General features: G+C 42.7%; 1 protein-coding gene across 9 annotated transcripts in view; it reads left to right on the top strand.

Moving 5' to 3' along the window:
- The window catches only part of bcas3 (BCAS3 microtubule associated cell migration factor), a 308,540-nt gene that overhangs the window by 101,898 nt on the left and 189,429 nt on the right, over positions 1-17,213 (top strand). For all 9 annotated transcript variants that reach the window (XM_035623526.2, XM_035623527.2, XM_035623523.2 and 6 more), the window contains 5 exons: positions 684-849; positions 937-1,034; positions 6,992-7,092; positions 13,516-13,712; positions 14,145-14,242. In XM_035623526.2, the coding sequence (XP_035479419.1) occupies positions 684-849; positions 937-1,034; positions 6,992-7,092; positions 13,516-13,712; positions 14,145-14,242 (660 nt within the window). The remainder of the gene's footprint in view (positions 1-683; positions 850-936; positions 1,035-6,991; positions 7,093-13,515; positions 13,713-14,144; positions 14,243-17,213) is intronic.

Here is a 17,213-nt window from a genome sequence, read left to right as displayed (position 1 = left end):
TGTACCATCAGTTTCCTAGCAAAGTCCAAACATGTCTCCCCAGAAAGGAAAATTGTAATGGTTAAAGGGATAGTTCAGTGATAATGAAGTGGGGTTGTATGAGTTACTTATGCATTGTTAATATTTGACCTTATGGAGATTGTGATAAGCAATGTCATTTAACGGAGTTGGGAGTAGAAGTGAAAGTAGCATAAATCTGAGTCCCACTTTTACAGAGGGGACCGTCGAAAAACTTATTTTTCGCCACATTTAACACATCAAGCGTACTTTGGCCATGTATTACTGTGCCAACTGAAAAAAAAGTACAAACTTAAACGGCTGTCTGGCGGAAAACTAAAGCAGTGAAAAAATATATCCTTTAGCGTACCATTGAACGGATATTCATTTTTTTAAGCCAGCATTTAAGAATGTGGCGAAAAATACGTTTTTTGGAGGTCGCCTATGCAACAGTGGGACTCAGACATGCACTACTTCCACTTCTCCTCCAAACTATGTTAAATGACATCGCTGATCGTCATCAACCTATTAACTGTGCATAAGTAACTCATACAACCCCACTTCAAAGTCACTGAAGTATCCCTTTAATGGATAAAAAAAATTTAAAATTCCCTTCATTATTAAGAATAATCTTTTTCAGTTGCAGCAACAACAACAAAAAAACTACTTCCTCAAACTTCTTACAGATCAGTCTAGGCAGTCGGTCGTCGACTCACTGTATATCCTCAGTTGCTACGGTAACTTGGTGGAGCATGTCCTGGAGCCTCGGCCAATCAGCACTGCTCAAAAGATCAGTGATGACACACCTTTGGAGCTCAGCACCTGTCCCCGGGCCTGCTGGACTCTAGCCAGGTAACACCGTGATGACCACTTTCTTGTAGAGAAAAGAGTCTCTAATACTGTCAGTCTCACACTCACACACTTTATCTTTTCGAGCAGGACACCACAGTGGAATGAGCTGCAGCCACCGTTCAACTCCAACCACCCATTGGTGTTGGCCTCAGACCTTGTGCAGTACCATCAATATCTTCTGGCCGGTAAGCGCGGAACTAATCTGTCTTTTTAGAATGTAACATTTTGGGGAAGCAAACATGCATATTATGTCAATGGAAACATGCAAATTAAATCAAGTCTTATTTATTAATCTGGATATGTACTTAATTCACTCTGGACCTGTCTTTTATTTTTCTTTTTTTTACTTTTTACAGGTTTTTGCTTTTTTTTGCTGTCTCAAATGACAAAAGGAAGTCAAAAGATGTCTGCATAAGTATTTAATTGAGATTTGAATTTAACTCTAAAATTATATATGTCAATGGTTTAGAATTTTGATGCATTTTTCTGGACTGCCTGTTCTATATGTGTTTATTGCATGCATGCATCGTAGAATATAGGTCTCTGTATGTTTTGTTTGCACACACTTACAGGAACATGTATGTTTTCTGTATGAACTGTATGCATCCATAGTCAAGTGGGTAATCCCTGCTGATCTTCCATGCTGACTCCTCAACCTGTTATCGGTGCCACATGCAGAGAAGAGACCTTTTCAATCAGCGGCCATTAAGTTCATTTTCTAAAAGACTTGGAGAGATATTCCTTTCCATTTCCCCCATTTCATATCCTCTGAGTCCCGTCAGAGATAATCTTATGTCTTCAGTTTAGTGCTGCACTTTGAATCCATTCTTTGTCTGCCATACTACATGCCTGCTTCAGGACATGCTAGCACAATGCTATATGGTGCCACACACAGACCAATTAGCTGACACCCTAAACTCCCTCTAATTCAATAACAAGTACAGAGCAGTAAGCACTTAAAGTTGCTGTCTGAAAGGCCAAATCGTAAAAGCGCCAAGTGCACACGGATGGCCACACACGGAATCAATCCACCCCCAAAAATAGGCTGCCATTTTGGAGCCCACTCCATAATTATAAACACACAAAATCTGTAATTAGCTCTTGCGGGTGCTCTGGGGCAATTGGTAGCTGTGTTTACCCTAATCTTTCTACTCGTCTCTGTTGACTTCTGTGGTGCTCCAGGTCTAACTGGTAGGATATTTTCTCAAATTAGTGCTAATGGTCTCTCCTAGTGTCAGAGCGATGAGGACGCGTTGGAGTGACGGGCATGGGCGTCAGCCTATTCCACCATTCTCTCTGCGAGCCAGGTCTGAGGAATTGGCTGAATAATGAGAGAGATTCATTGCATTAACATTTATATCCAATTAACAATAGCCAGATAACACGGCTGCATCGCTTTATCCCCCAAATCATCCCAGTGTGAACTGATGCAAGGTCAAGATGCGATAAACATAATTGCTCAGCTCTCTACCCACTTCTTGTGCTCCTGCCATTTTGCCTGTGGGCCCAGCGTCCTACGCAGCACCACCACCACAGACAGGGTTACTCTTGGAGTGCCACCTTCCATTTCTGTGCTTTGCACCCGAGCACAGACTCCCAACATCCCAGCATGCCTCCCCTTGCCAACCCTCTGCTCTGCCATTTCCTCCAGGGCTTGGCATTGCAGCTGAGAAGTGATCCAGGAGAAAGAGTCTATTTGACCTTAGGAGGAATTACAGCACAGCCATACGCCGCTTGTCCGGCCGCCTCTTACTGAGAATAAAGATCAAGCTGCTGCAGAGGAAACTGAAAAGACACAGTTCTTTGTTGCAGAACAAATAGTGCTATCTAGGTCTAATTTACATTGCAGATACATCCATCATAAGACAGAGCAAGTAGCAAAAAAAAAAGAGCCTGGAATGAAAGTTTTACTATTACACTGGGATCAACAATTCTTACAGACTGGAGGAATGAGGGCAAGAAGTGTCTGTATCCCTTTCAGTTAATCGTCTAACAAACGGGGTATGTCTCTAAAAACACAGGGCAAGGCGAAGAGGTGGCAGGGCTTGATTGACAGGCCATGGTCTCGGGTCTCGTAGCTGTATATTGGATGACCCAGGCTGATTAAAAATGCAGTATGCAGGGAAAGAAATAGGAAGGGGAGAGGAAGGGCCGGGGTCAGTCCAGACCGGAGCTTCCAGGATGGGATGATAAAAGGCAGTGGTGGCGCCACTTCATGGTCACTATCTCCACCTGTCCATCTGCTGCAGCTACTGGCAGCACTCAGCCCTGCAGAGGATGGCAATGCACTGTGCTGCCTTTGAGAGATAAGGAAGAAAGAGACACACATTATACAGTATACTCACAAATAGAGGAGCTGCTGTAGTATGATCTGGCTTTGAAAAAGGTTTTCTTGCTCAGGGATTCCTCTGATCCTGTAGTGCGAGGTGGAATCAACGGATTCCACATGTGTCTTTTAGGTGTGTGTGTGTGTGCGCGTGCATGCGTGCGTGCGTGCATGCGTGTTTGAGAGAGAGAGAGAGAGAGAGAGAGAGAGAGAGAGAGAGAGAGAGAGAGAGAACGGACCAAAGGTGTCAGACCTGGATCATAGAAAGTCTTCTCTAATACTTATCATGACAGTGTCTATACTTTGATGAATGTGAGGTTTTCACACCCTCAATAGTTACATTCAGGTTTAGTTTCTTTTTACAGTTTTTTTTCCCCCCGGCATGCTATTTACATAGCTGTCCACGGTATATATTTTCTGACACCTCTTCCCCTCACTGCAAAGTTTCTCTGAAACGAACTGACCCCTTGAATAATTTACCACCTGGATTTCTGGCTGGCTCCTTGAGCCTGGAGATGATGGCAGCAAAAGTGGCTATGTTTGTTGCCCCCCCTAACTGTCATATAATGTGCTAATTGTGGAGACTGACTGGCTGACTCAGCTGCTCTCTTGGGACTTTGAGGCCCATGACAGGCCAGCCACAGTTGCCTCGTCAATAGATCTAATTGCTCAGAGAGAGGGCCCAGAGTGAAGGCTTTGGAGCATCAGGCGTTTGGTAAAGAGAAACTATGGCGCCATGACTGGGTCAGTAATCAAAGAGAGGCAGAGAAAGGATAGGGTAAGTGTAGTGCTGGGTGAATGAAGGAACTGTCAGTCAAATACACCTTGAATGATGTATAATGACTAAGCTATTCCAGTCTGTTCGTGTGCCAGCACCTATCTGCTTCTGAGTACTACTCAGAAGAGGAAAGTGAGAAGAGGAAAGGGAAAAGAGAGGAAAGTGAGAAGAGAAGCAGTTGCTGTAGTCGAGATGGAGCCTTGTAAGTATGATAGGTCAAATTAGAGACAGGAGAAATAAAAGAATAACAAAATGAATCTTTAAAAAATACAAATGAAAGAGATGAAGCAGAGAGAAAAATGAACAGAGCAGGCAGCCTAGACAAGACGGCTATCCTCTGTCCACCGTGCAGCCAGCTCTCCGGATCTATCAGATTGTTAGGACCTTATCTATCCTGGAAATCGGACTGTACGGCCCAATTCCCCAGGCCCCAGGAGGTTGGGCCACATCAATACCTTAGCGGCCTTTGTTCTTGTTCTGACTCCCTGCTTCACTGCTCTGGCTAACAGGCCACTGGCTACAGGCCTTCAGCACAGCAAAACACCACTCGCTCCACAGTCGATAAAGACTGTGACATAGACAACTTTGTTCTCGAAAGGGTAGAGAAGCTGTTTTTTTCTGCTTATGTGAGTGCGCAAGTACTTCATCATCAGGGTCAATGAACAAATAGGAGCTCATTAATTATAGTCTTGAACAAGGCTGGAACTGACTGGAAATCATATTTGATGAATTATACGTGTATTTTCTGAAAAACCATCTTAGGGAAGTTACTTGAGAGTTGTTGCTCTACTGGTTTACAATGCTGGGTGCAATTTGATAATATTACATAATTTGATTGATAAAATGTTACTGAAACCCAAGGTGCCACTTTCATATAGCTTCTCTTTTTCTGACCACACTTAAGTTAATCTACCATCACATTAGATATAGAAAAAAACCCAGCATCTCCTCACAGTGCTCCACAGAGAGGTGAAATATGTCTGTCTCGATGCCTAGTAAGATTGTGTATTTATGTATTTTTCAAAAATATGGAGATGTTGTGTCCGGCCCTGCAAGAGTCACCATTTTCCTCTGTGGCATGCTAATTCTGGGTTCCTTCCGAAATAGTCCAAGAATGCATTATCGGGAACCACAAAGGCATTAGGGTGCGATAACTGTGGTCAGAACATTCTTTACATTCTTCCAAAAGCTCAAAATTTCTGTTCAGTCTCAAATATGAGGGAATAAGGTACAACTTTCTGACCCACCGTTCACTGAAGCCTTGTAGATTATTTTCCATTCCTCTTTGAAAGTTTTGATGGCATGGCACAATGTAATCTGCGTATTTACCCATGTGTCTTATTGTCCATCAATAAAAAAAACAGTTTTTCAACTGGACCTTACATTCATACTCTGCTCTGGAGTGCGTTGCAATAAGTTTGCACTTATCACAAAAAAAAAAAAAAATGCTCTCTGTGAAATTACATTGACGTTCCGTCTCTTAGGAGCCAGTAATGAGTGCTGTAAAAGCAGAAGTCAGAGTGGCTGGCTAGCCGGACACTAAAATGGGCAGATATGACTGTAACTGCTGGGGTCAGTCTGGCTCCTGACATGCACACTAACATACACACTATCACGCAGACACAGAGTGTTGTGTCTTTGCTTGACCCCCGGGGATGACCACTAGCTCCCCACACTGGAGCCTGGCCACAACTCTGGCCAATTGAAAGCTCCCCCACTGGAAACCTGAGCTAGCCAGTCCACCAACTGCTTCAGAACATCAATAATTAATTAGGGAACAGCTATTGGCCCCACGGGTCAGAGAGCAAAGAGAGAGTGAGAGAGCAGGAGTGGGAGGAGAGGGGTAAGGGGCGGGTGTTTGTTTAATATGTAACACAGCATTGACTTTGTTTTTCTCTCTTCCATCTGAAAAGGAGAGAAACCTCGACAAGCCTTCTCTGCCTCTCCCTCTCTCTCTCTCTAGCCCCTTGCGCACAGTCTGTGAAATGGGGGGTGGGGGGGTACTAAAGGCAGTACTTTTGTGCCTTTATTCCCCTTTGCTGTTATGTATAAAAGGTACGAATGGCGGGATGGACATTGTTGTTCCGCTTTTATGCTGGCAGCAGAGGTAGTAGCAGAGCCAAATAGAGGGATGTATAAAAGGGGGAGCAGGCGTAGTACTCCCCTGCATAAGCTATTGAACTTATTTTTATAATCAATTACTGTTTGAAAACTCATACATCCACCCAGTTATGTATTTCTCAAGGTTTTCTGTAGATAAAGGTTCTGTTGGTGATGCATCATTTTTTCATTCAGCCTTTGTCTCTGCTCACTCCAACTACCCAGTCCTTCCAAATATTCTTCACATTCTAACACGAATGTCCACACACACACACACACACACACACACACACACACACACACACACACAAACACTCCTGTGCTCCAGATGTGGATTTGACAAGTTTATTAGCCATTCTTGTCTTAGACCAACCCCGTCCCGAGGTGGGAGACAGAGAAAAGACTGATTCTACACATTAGGCCTCATTTTCCTCGCCTGCTTATTCAAGCCTGTGAGAGCCCCATCTGTCTCTGGGTCTCTCTCTCTCTCTCTCTCTCTCTCTCTCTCTCTCTCTCTCTCTCTCTGTAGCTACACACACTGATTCCCTTTCTAGTTTGATGTACACTTGCTTTTTTCACACACACTGGCATGCACCCATATGTCCATGTGAGAAAAGGACATTTCCCTCTCCTTTGATCTGTGATCTTTGCTCAACAGTCTGTGACCTCAGATAAGCAGACTCACCCTGAACACTAGACTTTGAGTCAAGTCATCCATCAATGTAAAACTATTGTATAAGACCATGAAATAACACATGTATTGATATAGGCTGTCAGAGATTATATCACCCTCACTTTGAGAACTCAGCTTTTACTTACTGATATCTCTAGTTTACTTTTACACTTTTGGCTATGATGATATTTGACCTATTGCATTTGCTAGCTTCCAAATATCAATTTGGGCGTACCATCATATAAATCGTGTGTTTTCCTTTCAGCGATGCCCCCGGGAAGCCCTGGGCCAATAACGCGTCACGAGTCATCAGACAGCCTGGCATCGGACCACAGTGGCCAGGAGGATGAGGAGTGGCTCTCTCAGGTATGGTCTCCACCGTAACCAGCATTGCAGTTTACTCAGTCTGTCCCAAACAGGTAAGGGAAATTAGCCAACAATCAGTGAATCACAAACAGTTCACGTGCAGTCATATCAGTATAGCTTAAGCTTGATTTACGCATCGGTCCTTTGGCACAGCGGTGTTGACTTCAAATTGGCTTCACTTCCCATGGCGTGTGATTCGCGTTGGTGTTTTTTTGTAAAGTCAGGAGATGGACCTTTGTAATTGAAGTAGTCACCTCCTGCATGAGGAGAGGCTCCGTTTGTGATATGTTTTCCATCGATGCACCTTCAACAATTGTATTTAAGTTCAAAACTCTCCAAAACTCTCATGCAATGTTTGTCAATTCGGCCCCTTAAGGGAAGGACACAAAGTCCCTTTTCAGACTGAAGCCGTACACACCTTGGTGACGATGCTGAAGACGGTCGTCCAAAGGACGGACAGACCACCTTCATCTTTCGCGTCGCTTTTCTAAAAGCAAGCATAAATCCAGTATCTATTTTTCGTTGAATGAATGCTACACCAGCTCTGTTGCCGTGGTGCTTGACACCATCATTCTTCTTCTTGTGGCGATTCCAGCAGTGTAGGTAGTCTTTTGTCAGCAGCGATGAGGTCACAGGTGGCGCGCTCTATGACCGATGCTTCAAGCATCCCACAGTAATGAGCAAAGTCAGGGCAAGTAGCTTGAAGATGCTTTCAAATTACTGCCATTAATAGTTTTCATCTAGCAATGAACTCCACTCAAGTACAGTGAACAGATATTCAATATTTAGTGTGATCGCCCTTTGCCTTCAGCAACTATGTGCACTTGTTCATATTTTTTCAAGGTGCTCTGCATATAGGTTGTTTAGGACCTCTTGGAGAACTTACCAAAGTTCTTCTTTCTGGAAACTCTTGTCTGTGTGGATAGTGCTTTACTCTGGCTGTATGTTTGGGCCCATTGTCTTGCTGCAGAATGAATTGGGACTGAGATTCCTCCCTGATGGTATTGCATAAAAAATAATCACCCATCTCGTCAGTGACCCTCTGTTCAACAAAGCTGTTTAGCCTCTCACGCCTCTTTTTTATTGTTTTCTTATGTTGGTCCACAACTCCTCTCTCATTAAGGTTGTTTCCAGCAACACAGGGCAGCTGTTTCCAGCAAGAATGCTCTGATTTACCCATTAACTGCTCTCTCCTCAACACCAAATGACAGAGTTAGAGGCTACTCTGTGAAAACAGTGGAGCATTTAGTAGCTAAGGAACTATGTATTTGCTTCAGGAGCTGATGGAAACCAAACCAGAACTAGAAAGTGGGTGAATTATAGCCTAAGATCACATTTGGAAATGTGACAGCAAATTAAAGCTTATGTTGCTCTCTGTCTGTCTGGATGTGTTAATGCCATCACGGCTTTATAAGAAGATATCATATCAATCGTTATTGTTTGTTCATTGTACTAAGTGGTTAAAGTGTATAATCTCCAGATTTAATGTGTCGCCTTATCACAATGTTGCCCCTGATTTGACCTTTTTTCCCCATAATTTTCCCAAACTCCAACTTCAAGAGTTTGAGAGAACAGAAATGTGTTGTTACTGTGAACGAAACACCTTCCAATCCCAAGTAAGAACTGTGTCTTTTAACATAACTCACAAGGGAATATGGATTCTCAATCTTTCATTGCAGTCAACGATTCAGTCTTCAACTCATTTTCATTTTACATGATCTTGTCTATTTATATTTGCACATACCGAAATTGGATGTCAGGGTCCAAAATTAGCACTCGCCAATCGCCGAATGCGGTTAAATTTTGTCTTTGGCCACACGCCACTCTGGCGAATAGAGAGAAAAAAAAATCCTATGCGCGAGAGAAAGCTTCCTTTTTGCTGTCACTCAGACTGTTTAGAGATAACTGTCACATCAATCTGCTGCATCCGCCGCACTGCATGCGATGTGCGTAGGACCTAATTGCGTCAGTCATCAAACCGCGTGAATTTGGGATACAGCGACAGCTACAAATAAAGATGGTGCCCTGGGGTGGGGTTCCCTCACGGGCACGCTGTGCCTTTGCGGAAGGCCGGTTCGGTGGAGGGGGTCGGGAACGGAGGTCTGGAGGTTGTGACCCTGCAAGGGCTTCCTACTCTGTGGGAAATGTCATTCGAAATCGTGCTTAAACTATCACAGCACTTGGTCAAGGCTTATTAGAAATATCCAGCAAAAATATCTTCCAGCTTGGTTAACCCTCAGAGCACTCACTACTGTGATGACAGGTAACCTACAGTTCTACATTTTCACCATCAATAATTCCACTGCATGCATAATTGATTCTTTAAAATTCACCGCATTTAGCCTGCAGAGACTGTGGCTGTTATCTGCCATGATAGTTTGCCAGGAGCAAAACCATCAATTGCACTAACCTGGATTTTTGGTGACTTCTTGACAGGATAGTGGTTGTGAAGCTTTTGCCGGGGCTCGGAGATGTAATAGTGGAGATCTTCATACTATAGTACGTGCCGGAGATGATTTGGAAGTAACACTTCTTGCTATTTAACTATCAATGGATCTAGGCAAAAAAAGAACCCAACCCAAATCCAACAAGGGCTTCTAGAACATTAATGCAGTAAAGCTTATATTTCAGTGCCCTGAACGTATTTGGAAAGCCTAGGAGATAAGAAGAACACTAGCTTGTGTGATGAGTTACGCTACATATGCTGTGTGTAGGCTCAGTTGAATTAGAGGCCAAGCACTGGTTTGTGGAGTACATTACATGATATCAGGGGCCTTCATTTAATTATCACAATGCATTTTGGCATTGGGATCGGATTTAGGATTGATCATCCATCCCCTAATGAAATGTTAGGTTTGTAACCCTCCGTGCACAGAACCTCATGTTATGTAGAGTCCACCTCAGGTATCATATAGATCATAGCAGCTCATGTATGGTCACATTGTTCAAAAATCCATTATTTCCTAACACAAACTTATTATGTATGAAAAAGTGCACAAAGGTATTTGACAGAACAGCACGAGGGCTGACAATGTCTGTCATACATCCACGTTTTACAATTTGCAACTTTTTCACAGAAACAGCCATTTATGAAACATTACCTGCTGTCATGGCTAAAACATTGTGTTATTTAGTCTTCCCATCTCACCATTCTGGACAGACATTGACAGAGACACAACCGCAAGGCAGTTATTTTAGTTATATATGGTAAAGCTTGCTGCAGGTATACATCATTATATCAACAGATAGTAATAGATAATTACAATGGTAAATGTGCTTACACCTGCCTTGATTGGAACAAGCGGGATGCTTTTTGAGGCAATACACAATTAATTTGACTATCTGTTCACACAGGCTTCCCCAATAACCAGTGCAAATCTGATACAATCTAGGCTGTAAGAGCAAATCCGAGGCAACATGTCACAGGCTCTTTTTGACGAGACAGAACGGCGAGGCGGATTTGGGGTTGACACTGGACTATAACATCTGGACCTTCCTTCCCGCAGTAGAGAGCACCCTGGCAGCTGTTTAGCTCTGCGGCTGGGCGTGACATTGATGGTGTTAACTGGCAAAACACACACACACGCACACACACAGAATCCTTGCTCCTTCTGTGGCCTAATTTGAACAGCTGTGACAGACCATACATTCAGACCCCATCATTCATTGCACACTTAATTGTGTTGTAGATTTAGTTGTAAATGGATACAATTGCATTATTCCCCCCTTACTACATTAGCAAAAAAAAAAAATGCTAATGCATCTCTGAACTGCAATCTTTAGCAGTCTGGCCTTTGGATGGTCCACCCAAGGATGAGTCGGAGAGTTGGCCCCTAAGCCACTGCAGTGTTATCTTGGCTGCATGTACCATCACTCCAGTCTCAGGTTGTGTGAACTCAGGAGTAGGTTTCCATCAAAGACCTGTCTGCATGAATCCTTGCCTCAATGCTAACCAGTTTCCCTGCCACCGAGTTAGGTCCCCCAAAATATAATGCTGCCATCACCATCTTTCATACATAGTGTTTGGAGTTCTGCCTAAAGGGTTCAATTGTTGTCTTATAGGCCTTATACTGAAAGTGTCTTCTGCCTTGCCACCAAAGGCCTGATTGATGGAGTGCTGCTGGGATGCTCATATTTCAAGCAAATTTATCCACCCCTGCAGAAGACTTTTGATGCTCTGTTAAGCTGGGCATACACTGTACGATTATACAAATGCTGTTGTTGAATTCCAACTCATAATGTAAACAATTAATTTACTCACACTGAATGGTCCCATCGTCAGCCACAACTTGACTGCTCACACTGTATGTGTGAAATGCCCGTCGGCCCCTGCAGAAAGCTCCTCTGAGGCAGACACGTTTGTTTACCATAGAAGAAGAATGCTGGCAAGAGGAAACTGTTTGCCACTTTGCGCAGGCGCAGTCAGGAAAAAAAGGCACTGACTTTGAGGAATCGAAACTGTGCGAGAAGCTGATTCAGCTAAATCGTTTGACTCGAAAAAAATCGGGGCAAAAACGGGTTAAATCTTAGTGTATCCCGAGCTTCAGGGGGACAAGACCAAGGACAGCACACTCTAGAAAGAGTTGGGTTGGTTACAAACGTATTCCATTCCCCAGTTGTTTAGGCTTTTACCGTCACCTTGGTCTGTGTAATTTTATCATTGTGGTCTATAGAGATATCCTTAAATGTACCGCTTGGTTTCATCCTGACATTTAGTGTCATATAAGGAAACCTTTTTACATGTATGCCTTGCAAAACTATGTCCAGTCAACTGAATTCGCCACAGGTGGATTCTACGTGTGAAGCGTAATTAAAGCAAAGACAGGCACTGAGTAATTTCATGAATGTGTGATTTCAGTTTTTGACCTCTTGATATATTTGCAAAAAACATTATCATCGAGTGTAGACTGTTGGGCATACATTGTGATTTGTATTCATTTTAAATCAAGTGCGCAATAGGACAAAGGTGTGATGAAATTGTGGGCTTCTGAATTCTTTTTGCAGCGACATATTTAAACATATATATTCACACAGAATAATTAGGAGACTGTGAGCGCTCACTTTCGTCTGAGATGTTGTCACCTGGCAGCCTGAGTGGAGCGAGACTGTGAGCTGAGAGCTGGGCTGAGGTGAGAGACGAACGTGTACCGAGTAAAGATAATGAAATGTGAACAGTGAAACACCAAGAGATGCGTTAAGTGCTGCAGGGAGTTGAACAGTCAGAGTTAGCGTGGGAGTGCAGTGAAAAATATGAGTCTAAGGCAGGGGGTGGTTAGCCAGCAAATTCAAGGCAGGCATGAGATGGAGAACCGAGGAGGCAGTAGACCAATGTTTATGTCACCCACTCCATAGCCCTCTCCGCTCCAACTTTCAACCAGCATTAGTGCCACTCAGCTCAAGCGCCCATGAACCGCCATGCCAGCACTATCTTATTTTCCCAGTAGTCCTCACTTCATCCTTGCTGCCATACTGTTGCTAGTGTCACACTTCTATTAACCCCCCGGGAAGGCCTCCCATAATGCCGCCAGCACTCCCAACACGCACCAGACCTTGACAAGATCTGACATTATGGTCAGATTGTGAGTGGTGCAGGAGCAGATCAAACTTTTAGTTGGATGTCATAACTGAGTTCATCTGAGTACTACATGGGGTAGAGCCGCCACGACTTTGTCCTTAACACTATGTATAGAAATTATGAGAGGGACTTGAGCATTTTCAAAGAGCATAACTGTTTGGGAGTTTTTTTTCTTTCTCACAATTGTCTATCTTTAAGTTTGTCAATCAGCTGAACATTCTCAAGTCTCCAGAAAATGAATCCTAAGAACTTTGGCTATCTCCTGACTTTTCCTGCCATGTCACTTTGAGGCTGGCATGCTATTTGTTTTTAGTGTCGTGTCGCAGCAGCTTCCCAGGAATTGTTGTCAAATACACACTTCTACTACTACATCAGCCTCATCTGTACTTTGTTTGGTAATAAATAGCAAATGGTAGCATGCTAATCAAATGCAACGATCGAGGTAAACATATCCCTGCTCAGCATTGTCATTCCGAGCTTGTTAACATGATGAGGTTAGCATTTAGCCCACTGTTCCCGAGTACAACCTCACAGCTTGGCTGTAAACACTTGGGTGATCTAGGCTCTAGGTCTAAAGCTGTGGTTGTCAACCTTTTCGAATCGTGACCTACCAGAATAATCCAGCTGGTGCGTTGCACTTGGTCTCTTTATTATCGTAAGTGTGTTTTGGGTAAAACATGCAATAAACTAATCTGAAATGATCCGTAGTTTAGTTCATTTTAACATGTCAATGTCAATGAAATCTGCTTTTGTCCCCCAAAAAATCATGAGGACCAAGAGTTTCTTGGTTTCCAGTTGTTTCATAACTGGTTTTCTTTCCTCACAAATACATACCTTTGTATTCTCAGGTCGAGATTGTGACCCACACAGGGCCACACCGGCGTCTGTGGATGGGACCCCAGTTTCAGTTTAAGACCATTCACCCTTCAGGCCAGACGACAGTCATCTCCTCCTCCTCCTCAGTGCTTCAGTCGCAGGGCCCCACTGATGTCCCACAACCCCTTTTGGACTTTGACACAGACGACCTCGACCTACACAGCCTCAGGTATTTTTAATAATTAATACCGCCAGAAGTTAAAGTTGGCACTTAAGAGAGAAATGCACACTGTTATCACTCTAAAATCACATTCACATTCAGTATTTATTTTCATTTAGATTTTTTTCCCCACAGATTAGGAGGTGGTTACTGTAAATTTACCAGGATTATTCTTAAAATATTGTGTTTAAGAAATGCATTCTGATAATCACATACTTTTATCCCACAATTATCCCACTTATGCAGGCAGGATAACCACTAAAACAGAAACTTAAAATTGGAGGACAGTTACAATGAAATCAAACTCAGAGTTACCTTAACCCGTCGGAAGCACGGTTGGAGCACTTTGAGGCCATAAGATGTTACCGTTGTTTATGTCTTTTTATTGTTTATTATTATTGTTGCGTTTGTCATGAATTCCATAAACATTAATGTGTACAGGATCCAGCCTGTACGTTCAGAGCCAGTCAGCATGCCCGGCTCGTCAGGACTAGTGGCTGATCGGCGAGGACAGCCCAACATCATGGACGCAGGATCAGGTAGGAAATGTCAATGGTTCTATTCTATTTGAATGCTCCCTCTTGCTCTGCATTACACGTTTGTTTCTTTTACTTCATCATTTTCCTACCTGTTTCATTTAGATGTACAGGATAGAAGTTAATTCCACTCCATCTACTTGACTTTTTTTGATCTCATCGTGTGAAGTTGTCAGTTAAATAAGTTATATTCTGGTGTATCCCATCAATCATGTCAGTTGGGACTGTCGGAATGGGTTGTGGTGCTGTCTATGGAATCATGTGATGTGAGAGATTTTAGGTATACTTACATCACATTCAACAATTATTTCTCTCAGAAAGTTAAAACAAATGTTCCAGCACTAAAATTTTACATCCCGATGTCTGTCATGTCAATCATTGGAGTTTTTCTTCTTTCTATGACATTTACACTTCCTGTATTGACCTCAACCCGAAGGTTGGTGGTCCGATCCCAGCTTCCACCAGTCCACATGCCGTTGTGTCCTTGGTCAAGACACTTTACCCTAAATTTCCTCTGGTGGCTTGTCCGGCAGTGTACTCTACGTCCTGAGCAGCTGTGGCTCAGGACCTAGAGTCGTTCGTCCACCAACCCCGAAGGACACAACCCTAACTTGCCTCTGACGGCTCTTCCGACAGTCAATGAATGAGTATGAATGTGACAGAAAAATGCGTTGTAAATAGCAGCGCTGTATGAATGTGTGTGAATGGGTGACTGTGACTTTCCTGTAAAAGCGCTTTGAGTGGTCCAAACCGTGACTTCACTCTAGATTTGTTATTTCTACTGATTGAATCTCAGTCCTCTTGCTTTGAACAATTTTGACATATGTATTCATATGGGGGCGAATATTGCTACCCTATCCACTGTCTTCACATTTTACGTATAAGAACATTGCTCATATCTCAAAATTCATGGCGTGTGTGCTTGTTTGCTCATAGCTTGTTTCTCTCATACATATGTTACATCTTTACAAAGCATCCTCAAACTCTTATTAATGATTCATTAATAGATGGATCATTTGTGCAGGGAAAACTAAAATCTTGAATTCTGATTTTGATGCTTTTTTGCTGTGCGTATTACTAACTATTCCACAGAGTTAGCCATGTTGCACCGCCATGTGGCACCGCCATGTTTCCACAATAGCTCAGACAGATAAACCAAACACTGGCTTCAGAGAGAGCCTTCCATGTTTTTATATTACCTGCGGGACACAGTGGGTTCTCCCACGCACTTGGTCGGGGAGGAATATGCAGGTAGTTGATATTTTACATGTATGGTGTAAAGTTTTCAAAAAGTGGCTCTGTTGCCTGATCCAGGTGAAGTAATCATCACGTATTGCGTGACATTGTATCCTGATGTCTTTTGCGTGATAAAAGAGATAGAGGAGTGACTGTGGCGTCTGTGGCATTATCTGCTGTGTCTTGCGACAGAAGTCACTCATCTGATCTGATCTCACACCGACAGAGAGCCACTCCCAACTATTTCACTCAGGTGCTTGTGTCAAAAAAGGCGTGGCGCAAATATTTGACCTTGTCTGATAGTGTCTTTTTCTTCTTTCTCCACCTTTGTGTTTTTCAACACTTGCTGCTTTGCACCTCACACAAGTGGAAACAGATACATACAGATATGGTTTGACCTTTTTATCTTTGCAACTGGACACATTTCTGTCATTCATCCACATACTTCAACATTTTATTCAAACTTAGTGGGGATTTCCCATATTCTAGTTTGCGTTTTAGGATATGGTTTATGTAGAGTGTGCCCCTTGAATGATTACAAAGTTTTTTTCTTCCGATGTTTAATCATAATCAGCAGATAAGTAATTAAGGCTATTTGAAAAAAAAAAAATGTTTATATATATTTTAATGTGCATTGATGCTGCTTAAATAATCCCCATATACGTGTGTGAATTACATTTTCTTACTGCCTTTAAATGAAGCATTAAGGATGCCATTTTATAATGAAATACAAAACAAATAATTTAAAACTGTAAATGTTAAAACACGAGACAAGAAGGGATGAACAAGAATGACGATATGAGAAACCCTGATTTAATTTCTTCTTTATTTCTGATTAATGTAACATGTAAATAGAAAACCCTGCAGTGTCTCTAGACATTTACAAAATACATTCAATTTCCATTTTTAGTTTGACACATTTACTAAGTTGTGACATTTGTGGATGTTGCCAGCTTCATTTAAAACATATTTGCAGTTTTGCTTAGGCTCCAAAAGTTTTGTTTGATTGAACCCTGGTATTGTAGGAACAGGACCTTGCAGAAGCTGCTTCGTTTGGAAACGCGCTGGCCGATTTTACCGAAACAGAGCAGTTTAGACCAGTAGGCTAAGCCTTTGACCTTTGCTTTCTTTGTCCTGCACCCCTGTCTGTCTTCCTCTGTCTGCCAACTATCATCTTTGTGATTCCTCTGTCTCCTGCCAGTGTCCTCTGTGTTTGCTGTTTCTTCACTAACTGTTTCAGAGCAGAGAGAGACAGGAGGACAGAGCCTGGCCGAGGGATGGAGGTGATGCTTATCAGTGTGTGTGTGTGTGTGTGTGTGTGTGTGTGTGTGTGTGTGTGTGTGTGTGTGTGTGTGTGTGTGTGTGTGTGTGTGTGTGTGGGAGGGAGGGTTCAGTGTTGTGTCCTGCCACTGCCATGGCGCCGCCTCTTATCACACAGATCACCTTTGTCTCACCCTCAGAAGAAGAACAAGCCTGTGTGTTGCAGAACTTACCAAGTTTTAACGTTTAAAATATTTGTTGGGGATCAAAGATGCAGGCCACGGACAATGTTAAATATGATGTAGCTTCAGATCCCACTGATGGTGGACTCTGAATGTTAATAACAGCAACGTTTTTGGACTTGACGCCAGCAGACAGATTTTTTTTTTTTTCAGTTTTTTTGCCAATACTTAGTGTCTTGAAATGTATTCCTATTTTTTTTCCATCAGTAAATTAAATGTTGAGTAATTTCTCTTAT

This window comes from Scophthalmus maximus, chromosome 11 (assembly GCF_022379125.1).
Source record: "Scophthalmus maximus strain ysfricsl-2021 chromosome 11, ASM2237912v1, whole genome shotgun sequence".
NCBI lineage: Eukaryota > Metazoa > Chordata > Actinopteri > Pleuronectiformes > Scophthalmidae > Scophthalmus > Scophthalmus maximus.
Note: the sequence above shows the minus strand (reverse complement) of the source record. Positions and strands in the feature narration are given on the sequence as shown.